This window comes from Choloepus didactylus, chromosome 22, assembly GCF_015220235.1.
Source record: "Choloepus didactylus isolate mChoDid1 chromosome 22, mChoDid1.pri, whole genome shotgun sequence".
In the NCBI taxonomy this organism is placed as follows: Eukaryota; Metazoa; Chordata; class Mammalia; order Pilosa; family Megalonychidae; genus Choloepus; species Choloepus didactylus.
The window spans coordinates 12,464,055-12,475,192 of NC_051328.1; the positions used below are offsets into that span (position 1 = coordinate 12,464,055).

The 11,138-nt window shown below is 36.9% G+C and overlaps 1 protein-coding gene across 1 annotated transcript; it reads left to right on the forward strand.

The window, feature by feature from the left end:
* Positions 1 to 10,049: 10,049 nt before the first annotated feature.
* On the forward strand, positions 10,050 to 10,295 carry LOC119518700 (60S ribosomal protein L39-like). The gene has a single exon (XM_037815999.1). It carries the CDS (start codon positions 10,082 to 10,084, stop codon positions 10,277 to 10,279), a length of 198 nt encoding a protein of 65 aa, XP_037671927.1. The 5' UTR covers positions 10,050 to 10,081; the 3' UTR covers positions 10,280 to 10,295.
* Positions 10,296 to 11,138: the final 843 nt, after the last annotated feature.

The window sequence follows — 11,138 nt, forward strand, 5'->3', positions numbered from 1 at the left end:
ATCCAAGAAGAACAGATAAGCTATTTAACGTTCTGGGGATGCCCAGGAGTGACTATGGTCTGTTAATTTCTGATGGATATAGTAGGAGCAAGTTCACAGAAATGTTGCTATATTATGTAACTTTCTTGGGGTAAAGTAGGAACATGTTGGAAGTTAAGCAGTTATCTTAGGTTAGTTGTCTTTTTCTTACTCCCTTGTTATGGTCTCTTTGAAATGTTTTTTTATTGTATGTTTGTTTTCTTTTTAACTTTTTTTTCATACAGTTGATTTAAAAAAGAAGGGAAAGTTAAAAAAAAAAAAAAAAAAAAGAAGGAAAAAAAAAAAAGATGTAGTGCCCCCTTGAGGAGCCTGTGGAGAATGCAGGGGTATTCGCCTACCCCACCTCCATGGTTGCTAACATGACCACAGACATAGGGGACTGGTGGTTTGATGGGTTGGGCCCTCTACCACAGGTTTTACCCTTGGGAAGACGGTTGCTGCAAAGGAGAGGCTCGGCCTCCCTATGGTTGTGCCTAAGAGCCTCCTCCCGAATGCCTCTTTGTTGCTCAGATGTGGCCCTGTCTCTCTAGCTAAGCCAACTTGAAAGGTGAAATCACTGCCCTCCCCCCTACGTGGGATCAGACACCCAGGGGAGTGAATCTCCCTGGCAACGTGGAATATGACTCCCGGGCAGGAATGTAGACTTGGCATCGTGGGACGGAGAACATCTTCTTGACCAAAAGGGGGATGTGAAAGGAAATGAAATAAGCTTCAGTGGCAGAGAGAATCCAAAAGGAGCCGAGAGGTCACTCTGGTGGGCACTCTTATGCACACTTTAGACAACCCTTTTTAGGTTCTAAAGAATTGGGGTAGCTGGTGGTGGATACCTGAAACTATCAAACTACAACCCAGAACCCATGAATCTCGAAGACAGTTGTATAAAAATGTAGCTTATGAGGGGTGACAATGGGATTGGGAAAGCCATAAGGACCACACTCCACTTTGTCTAGTTTATGGATGGATGTGTAGAAAAGTAGGGGAAGGAAACAAACAGACAAAGGTACCCAGTGTTCTTTTTTACATCAATTGCTCTTTTTCACTCTAATTATTATTCTTGTTATTCTTGTGTGTGTGCTAATGAAGGTGTCAGGGATTGATTTGGGTGATGAATGTACCACTATGTAATGGTACTGTGAACAATCGAAAGTACGATTTGTTTTGTATGACTGCGTGGTATATGAATACATCTCAATAAAGTGAAGATTAAAAAAAAAAAAAGACATAATGCTGAGCAAAATAAAAAAAAAATACAGTTTGTAATTCTATGCCAATGAATACTTGGAACTTTTCCTCAAACACCTTACAACTGACTACCTCGTGCTATAAATAGGTAGTCAGATACAGAGCTCTGTGATAAGAAGTAACATCACACTAATAGATGTCCTAAGTTGAGGAAAGGAATATATGCTCCCTTGGACCCACCCCCCATGTTCTGCAGGAAAACCATAAAGCAGATACAATCAGATTACTACTACAAATAAATCATTATGCTATATCGGCAACAACTTAAAGCACTAATCCCAAATATGTTTAATCAATTCCCTGTTATTGCCAACTAGTCCCATCAAAAAATGACTGCATGATAGAATTTTCTAGGCCCTCTTCTTCTATTTTTGGGAAGAATTTGTGAAAGACTGGTGTTAATTCTTCTTTATACATTTGGTAGAATTCACCAATGAAGCCATATGGTCCTGGGCTTTTCTTTGTGGGAAGTTTTTTATTATTAATTCAATTTCTTTACATGATATATATCTATTCAAATTTTCTATTTCTTTTTTGAGTAAGTTTTATTAATTTTTTTGAGAAATTTCATCTAGGTTTTTTAATTTGTTGGCATACAATTTTTCATAGTATGCCCTTATAATTCTTTTTATTTGTGTAAGGTCATTAAGACCTTCCTTCAGCTTGCTTTAGGTTTAGTTTGCTCTTCTTTTTCTAGTTTCTTAGGGTGGAAGATTAGGTTACTGATTTGAGATTTTTTTTTAATGTAGGCATTTAAAGCTATAATTTCCCTCTGAGTATTGCTTTCCCTGCACCTCATAGTTTCTTGTTTTTGTTTTTGTTTTTACACTTTATGAATTTATTTTATTATTTGGAATTTATTTCAGCTTTATTCCCTGTTCTCATCATCCCCCAGCAAGCAATGCCCTGAGATGTGTTTTTCTCTGGGCAATGGCAGAGGATAAGAGGGAAAATCCATCTTTGCAGAAGCACTTCAAGTCTCTGTGGGATTGGCTGACTCTTCTTTTTTTTTTCCATGCATGTCTTTACTTTATTACTCATCTATCCATACACTGGATAAAAGGGGTGTCAGTCACATGGTTTTTGCAATCACATGGTCACACAATAAAAGCTATATATTTATACAATCATTATCAAAGATCAAGGATATTGGATTACAGTTGAACAATTTCAGGTGTTTCCTTCTGGCTGTTCTAATACACTAGAAACTAAAAAAAAAAAATCTATATAATGATTCAGTAATCATAATCATTTGTTAAATCCTAACTTCCCTGTTACACCTCCTCCCTCTCATTTGATCATTTTCTCAATCTTCAGGGATATCTGGGCAATGACCAGTCTAACTTCTTCATGCTGAAAAGGGGTGTTGATATTATGGGGTAGAGGAATGAAGCTGGTTGATGTTCTTGGTGAATCTGGTACCTCTCAGTTTCAGGGCTTATCTAGCATAAGAACAGTATGGAGGTTTAAGTTTCTGAAAAAATAAACTTAATAAGTAAAACTTTCATAGAGTCTTAGATAGAGCCCAGGGTATTCTTTAGGGTTTTCAGGAATACTGTTGGTAGAGGCTTGTCATACTGTGGCAAATTGCAATATCTGGCTGAAACGTGCGTAAGAGTAACCTCCAGAATGACCTCTGGACTCTATTTGAAATCACTCAGCCACTGAAAGTTTATTTTGTTTCATTTCTTTGCCCCCTTCTGGTCAAGAAGGCATACTCAATCCCACAATGCCAGGGCCAGGCTCATCCCTGGGAGTCATGTCCCATGTTGCCAGGGAGACTTACACCCCTGGGAGTCATGTCCCATGTAGAGAGAAGAGGGTAGTGAATTTATTAGCAGAGTTGGTGTAAAGAGAGAGACCACATCTAACAACAAAAGAGGCTCTCTGGGGGTGACTCTTAGGCATAATTACATGAAGGCCTAGTTTTGCCATTGCAGAAATAAGTTTCATAAGGGCAAGCCTCAAGATCAAGTGTTGGCTTATTGAATTGTGAGTACCTAGTGCCTGAGAGAATATCAAGAATTCCCCAGGTGGGGAAGCTTAATAGTTCCACATTTTCTACCAGTCCCTCAAGAAGACTTTGCAAATACTTTTTTTATATTCTGCCCAAAATACTCTGGAATGTTTCCAGGTATTACATTAATCTGTACAGAATAACAAGATCTCATTCCCTATTCTAGTTTCCATGTAATTAGGTTGTTTGAATAAACCAACTAGGCAGGTTAAGTTAGACAGTGTGGTGCAGAAAATTAAAATTTTGGACAAAAAAAAAAATCATCCTTTGGTCTTACACAGAAGTTGAAGTTTTAAAATACAGACAATATCATCCTTTACCCTGTATTCTTGTTCACCTTAGTCCTAACCAGATCAGCTTTATTCCTATCTTTCATTGAAATCTGATCTCTTTTTCACCCTGCTGAACAGTTGCTATATGGAGTAATTCTGACTTTCAGAGCTGCAGAACTCTAACTCAGAGTCTCAGGTGTCTCACAGTGCACCCCACAGGTTTTTGTATTCATCCACTGATTTATCTGAAAATATTTTATAATTTCTCTTGTACTTTCTTTTTTGACCCACTAGTTATTTGAGTGTATTGCTTAATTTCCACATATTCATGAATTTCCAAAATGTCATTCTGTTTTTTTGTTTCTAATTTCATTCTGTGGTGGTTGGAAAATACTTTGTATGATTGCAATCTTTTTAAATTTATTGAGGCTTGTTTTATGGCCTAGTATATAATATATAATATATACCAGTGAATGTTCCATGTGCACTTGAGAAGGATGTCTATTCTAGTACCATTGGGCAGTGTGTTCTGTAGATGTACACAAGATGTAGTTGGTTTATAGCATCATTCAAGTCCTCTATTTCCTTGTTAAACTTCTGCCTAGTTGTCCTATTCATTATTGAAGGTGGGGTGTTGGATTCTACAATTGTTGTTGAATTGTCCATTTGTCCTTTCAAGTCTGTCAGTTTTTTTAATGCAACTTTATTGAGATATATTCACATAACATACCATCCTTCAAAGTGTACAGTCAGTTGTTCATAGTTATGCATTGATCACCACAATCAATCTTTGAACACTTTCATTACTACAAAAAATTAAATAAAAATTAGAATTAAAAAGAACATCCAAAACATTCCATTCCCCTCCTCCCCCCATTGTTCATTTCCTTTTTTTTTCCACACTCATTCTTTTTTTTTTTTTTTTTAATAAAGGTCTGTCAGTTTTTGATTCATGTCTTTTGGGACTCAGTTGTTAGGTGCATATATGTTTATCACTGTTATGTCTTCTTGATGTATTGACCCTTCATCATTATAAAAGTCCTTCTTCGTCATGAGTAAAAATTGTTTGTCTTGAAGTTTATTTTGTCTGATATTGGTAAATATACTCCAGGTCTCTTTTTGGTTACAGTTTGCATGATGAATCTTTTTCCATTCTTTTGCATGTAATTTATTTCTTTGAATCTAAAGTGTGGCTCTTGTATGCAGCATATAGTTGGATCATATTTTTTTAACCATTTTGCCAATCTCTGCCTTTTGATTGGAGTGTTTAGCCCATTTAGTTTTTTAAATTCAATTTTATTGAGATATGTTCACAAACCATGCAATCATTCATAGTGTGCAATCAATTATTCACAGTACCATTATATAGTTTGTGCATTCATCACCATAATCAATTTTTGAACGTTTTCATTACCACACACACACACACACAAAGAGTAAGAATAAAATTAAAGTAAAAAAGAACACTCAAAACATCCCATTCCCCCATCCCTTCGTATTATTCATTTACTTTTTTTTTCTACTCATCTGTCCATATACTGGATAGAGTGGCAACCACAAGGTTTTCACAATCACATGGTCACACAGTATAAGCTATATAATTATACAATCGTCTTCAAGAATCAAGGCTACTGGGTCTCAGTTCAACAGTTTCAGATATTTTCTTTTAGCTATTCCAATATACTAAAAACTAAGAAGGGATATCAATGTAATGCATAAGAATAACCTCCAGAATGATATCTTGACTCTATTTGAAATCTCTTAGCCACTGAAACTTGATTGTGTTTCCTTTTTCTTCCCCCTTTTGGTCCAAGGAGACTTTCTCAATCCCACGATGCTGGGTCCAGGCTCGTCCCCGTGAGTCATGTCCCAAGTTGCAAGGGAGATTTACACCCCTAAGAGTCATGTCCATGGAAGGTGGAGTAGTCCATTTACTTTTAATGTAATTACTGATAAGGTAGGATATACGTATTCCATTTTGCTATTTGTTTTTTATTTTTTATGTCTTTTTTCAGTTCATCTACTCCTCCATTACTGTTTTTTTGATATTCATAGTATTCCATTTTAATTCTCTCATTGTTTTGTTTTGTTTTTTACTAAATTTAAAGTTATTTTTTTAGTGGTTGCCTTGGGGATTACAGTTAGCATCTTAATTTAAAACAATCTAGTTTGAATTAACACACAATAGTATATAAAAACTTTGTTCCAATATAGCTCCTTCCATCCCCACTTCTTTGTGCTATTATTTTTCAAATAAATTACATCTTCAGCATGTTAAGCCAACCAACACAATTTTGTAATTAATACTTTATGCAGCTTTCTTTCTTTCTTTCTTTCTTTATTTTTTTTTTTTTTAACTTAACAGTGGGAATTTATTGGCTCATGGTTTTGAGGCTAGGAGAAGTCCAAAATGGAGGTCTCAGCAAGGTAATGCTTTCTCCCCGGGATCTGAGGCATTCTGGGGCTGGCTGTCTGCAGGTGATCCTTGGTCCTTGGCTTTTCTGTCACATGACAATGTACCTGGTGGCGACTTCTCTTTTCTTTCCCTGGTTCCATTGACTTCAAACTTCTGGCTGTTCACCATGGCTTCCTCCCTGGGTCCAATTCCCTTTGCTTATAAGGACTTCAGCCATACTGGATTAAGGCCCACTCTCATTCGGTTTGGGCACACCTTAAGTAATATCTTCTAAGGTCCTATTTACAAATGGGTTCACATCACAGAACTAGGGGTTGGGACCTGAGCATGTCTTTTATGGGGGACATGATTCAATTCCCAACAATACCATCTCACACCAATTAGAATGGCTGCCATTAAACAAACAGGTGACTACAAACGCTGGAGAGGATGTGGAGAAATTGGAACTCTTATTCATTGTTGGTGGGACTGTATAATGGTTCAGCCACTCGGGAAGTCAGTCTGGCAGTTCCTTAGAAAACTAGATATAGAGATACCCTTCAATCCAGCAATTACACTTCTCGGTATATACCCAGATCTGAAAGCAATGACGCAAACAGATATCTGCACGCCAATGTTCATAGCAGCATTATTCACAATTGCCAAGAGATGGAAACAACTCAAGTGTCCTTCTACAGATGAGTGGATAAATAAAATGTGGTATATACATACAATGGAATACTATGCAGCAGTAAGAAGGAACGATGTCGTGAAACATATGTCAACCTGGATGAACCTTGATGACATAATGCTCAGTGAAATAAGCCAGGCACAAAAAGAGAAATATTATATGCTACCACTAATGTGAACATTGCTGGGGGAGAATGCATGGGATGTTGGGCTTCCCTCCTCGATGGTTGCTGATGTGCTCACAGACACTGGGGACTGGTGGTTTGATGGCCTGAGCCCTCAATCATGGGACTTGCCCTTGGGAAGACCGTTACTGCAAAGGAGAGGCTAGGCCTGCTTATAATTGTGCCTAAGAGTCTCCTCCTGAGTGCCTCTTTGTTGCTTAGATGTGGTCCTCTCTCTAGCTAAGCAAACTTGGCAGATGAAATCACTGCCCTCCCTCCTACGTGGGATCTGACATCAGGGGTATAAATACCCCTGGCAACGTGGAATATGACTCCCAGGGAGGAATCTGAACCTGGCATCATGGGATGGAGACCATCTTCTGGACCAAAAGGGGGATGTGAAATGAAATGAAGTAAGTTACAGTGGCTGAGAGATTCCAAAAGGAGCCGAGAGTCACTGTGGTGGGCACTCTTATGCACAATATAGACAACCCTTTTTATGTTCTAATGAATTGGAATAGCTAGCAGTAAATACCTGAAACTATCAAACTACAACCCAGAACCCTTGAATCTTGAAGACGACTGTATAAAAATGTAGCTTATGAGGGGTGACAATGTGATTGGAAAAGCCATGTAGATCACACTCCCCTTTGTCCAGTGTATGGATGGATGAGTAGAAAAACGGGGGCAAAAAAAAAAAAAAAAAGCACCCAGTGATCTTTTTTACTTTAATTGACTTTAATTGTTCTATTTCACTTTAATTTTTATTCTTATTATTTTGTGTGTGTGGTAATGAAAATGTTCAAAAATTAATTCTGGTGATGGACGCACAACTATCTGGTGGTAATGTGAACAATTGATTGCATGCTTTGTATGACTGTATGGTATGTGAATATATCTCAATAAAAGTGAATTATTAATTAAAAAATCCGTATCAGTTCAATTTCAAAAAAAATAGGGTGGAAGGGTGGGGGATGATTTGGGTGTTCTTTTTAAGTTTATTTTTTATTCTTATTTTTACTTTTTTCTTGTATAAGGAAAATGCTCAAAAAATAGATTGGGGTGGCTAACCCTCTGGAAGTCCCAGAGTGCTCCGCAGCGGCTTCCGGAATGGCGCGGTGGAGACAGGGGCGTGGCTGTCAAAAACCAAACCAAGGTTGAACAGTGGGAGTGAAAGAAGGCTGGAACTGATAGTGGTGAAAGAGAGGATTCAGCCACACTCTAGCCCAGGATCCTAGAAGTCCCAGGCTATTCCAAAACTGACTGCTCCTGGCATTCAGGAAATCTCTGTGATACCACTGACTGGAAAGGAATTTAAGGAACATAGAGTTCAAGGACTAAGTCCCAGAGTTAACACATGCGCAGTGTGCAAAAATATATTACTAGACAAACAAACAAACAGAAAATGATGGCCCATCCAAATGAACATGATAAAAATCCAGAAACAATCAATAAATATGGAAAGATGTTTAAAAAGATGATCTTCATTATGCTCAAGGAGGTAAAGGAAAACAAAGAGAAAGAACTAAAGGATATCATGAAAACAATGAAGGAACAACATGAGAATTTTGATAAGAGATTAAGAATTTTAAAAAGAAAACAAATAGAAATACCATAGTTGAGAACCATAATAAATGAAATGAAAAATTCCCTAGAGAGTTTCAACAGCGGCTTGGAGCTGTCAGAAGAAAGAATCAGTGAACTTGAAGAAAAGATAATTGAAATGATTCAGGTGGAAGAGCAGAAAGAAAAAAAGAATTTTAAAAAATGAGAAGAAAAAAAAAATTTTTAAGCAAACATGATCAGACATTATGGGAGTCCCAGAAGAAGAAGAAAGACATAAAGGGGAAGAAAGAATATTCAAAGAAATAATGGCAGAAAACTCCCCAAATTTAACAAAAGACATGACTATGCACATTCAAGAAGCCCAATGATTCCCCAACTGGATAAATTCAAAGAGAAGCATGCCCAGACACAAAGTATATCACATGCTTTAATGCCAAGGACAAGGAGAGAGTTCTGAAAACTGCAAGAGAAAATCAATGTGTTATGTACAAGGAAGTCCCAATAAATAACATGCCAATTTTCATCAGAAACCATGGAGGCAAGGAGGCAGTGGGAACAAAATATTTAAAGTGCTGAAAGAAAACAATTGCCAACAAAGAATTTTATATCAGGCGAGACTTTCTTTCAAAAATGAGGGAGAAATTAAGACATTCCCAGATAAACAAAAGCAAAGGGAGTTCATCTCCACTAGACCTGTCCTACAAACAATGCTAAGAAAGTTCTTTGGACTGAAAGGAAAAGATGCCAAACAATGCATCAAAGCAGCACATATATATGAAGACCTCCAGTAAAGGTAACCATGTAGGTTAATCATCAAGGCCAGCACTATTGCATTGTATTTTGGTATGCAACGCCTTTTTACTTCTTCTAAGTTCTCAAAAGCAAATGCATAAAAAGTAATGATAGATCATTGGTTGTAGATGTACAATGTATAAAGATATACTGTGTAATGAGTACAATAAAAAGGTGGTAGTGGGAGCAGTACAAGAACAGTATATGTGTATGCTATTGAAATTAGGTTGGTATCAAATCAAAGCTGATTGTTACAGATTTAAGATGTTAAATTTAAGCTCCGTGGTAACCACAAAGAATATATCTAAAAAACACACACAGAAAGAAATTTGAAGGGACTCAAAGTGGTACAATACAAAAAGCCAAAAAACACGAAAGTAGGCATTAATGAAAGAATTGAGGGGCAAGAAAGGTATAAGACTTACAAAGACCCAAACAGCAAAACAACAGAAGAAAGTCATGTATTCTCAACAGTTACTTTAAAAGAAAATGGAAAAAAAAAAGTAAATGGGGGGGGGGGGGATATGGGATATTTTGAGTGCTCTCTTTTACTTTTATTTTTATTCTTGTTTTCATTTTTATTTTTTGGAGTAATGGAAATGTTCAAATATTGATTGTGGTGTTGAATGCTCAACTATATGATGAAATTGTGAACAGCTGTACACTTTGGATGACTGTATGGTGTGTGAATGTATTTCAATAAAATTACATAAAAAAAAAGAAAAAGAAAAAAAATAGATTGGGGTGATGAATGCACAACTATATGATGGCACTGTGAACAATTGATTGTACACCATGGATGATTGTATGATATGTGAATATATCTCAATAAAACTGAATTTTAAAAAAATTCCTAACAATAACCTTTGAATATGGTTTTACTTCAGTCATAAGGCAAAACCAGATGGCCTCTTTCTCTCTTCATTTGCCATCATTGTGGGTTTTCACCATGCCTCATAAGACTTTTAGAATCAAACGATTCCTGGCCAAGAAACAAAAACAGAATCGTCCCATTCCTCAATGGATTCGAATGAAAACTGGCAATAAAATCAGGTACAACTCCAACGGGAGACACTGGAGAAGAATGAAACTGGGTCTGTGAGGAATGGCACGTGATGGCACGCATGTTGATTCTGTACCAAGTTCACTAGCACCTTCAAGTGGAAAGAGTTCTCCTTTCTGAACAGCTGAACTTATTTTATTGGGGAAAAACCTGGCTTTTCTTTGCTTTTATGCTTCTGCATAAATAAGTTGGTTCAGTAATAAATATGAGAGGCCTTTTGCTTGAAAACAAAAACAAAAAACAAAAAACAAACAAACAAAAAAACCAAATGGCAAGTCATTTTGTAAATGAGCTGGTGTGAAGGAATCAAGGTAACTGGTCTAGACAAGCTACTTATTATAGGATTTTTTTTTCACCATCCTGAAATGTAAACCAATGTTTTATGCAGCTGTTTTTTAAATCAGGAGAAGGAAAGAGTTACAAACAAAAAAACATTTATACTGTCTTTTATCTTTATCTACACAATTGTCTTTAACAACACTCCTTATTTCTTTGTGTAGTTTCTAGTAACCAGCTGATATCACTTCCTTTCAGGATTCTCTTTAGTATTACTCATAAGGCAGGTCTGCTAGCAGTGAATTCTCTCAGGTTTTGTTGATCTGTAAATTTCTTAATTTTGCTTTCATTTTTGAAGGATATTTTTGCTAGATAGAGATGTATTGGCTAACAGTCTTTGAACACATTGAACATGGCATTCCCCTGCCCTCTAGTCCTAATGGTCTCCGATACAAAAATCATCCATTACTCTTATTGAGGACACTTTGTATGTGACGAGTTGCTGTTCTCTTGCTGCTTTCAGGATACTGCCTTTGTCTTTTGATAGGTTGAACGTATTCAGGTGTGGAGCTCTTTGAGTTTATCTTTTCCTTGGGGTTCTCTGAGCTCCCTGGATGTGCAC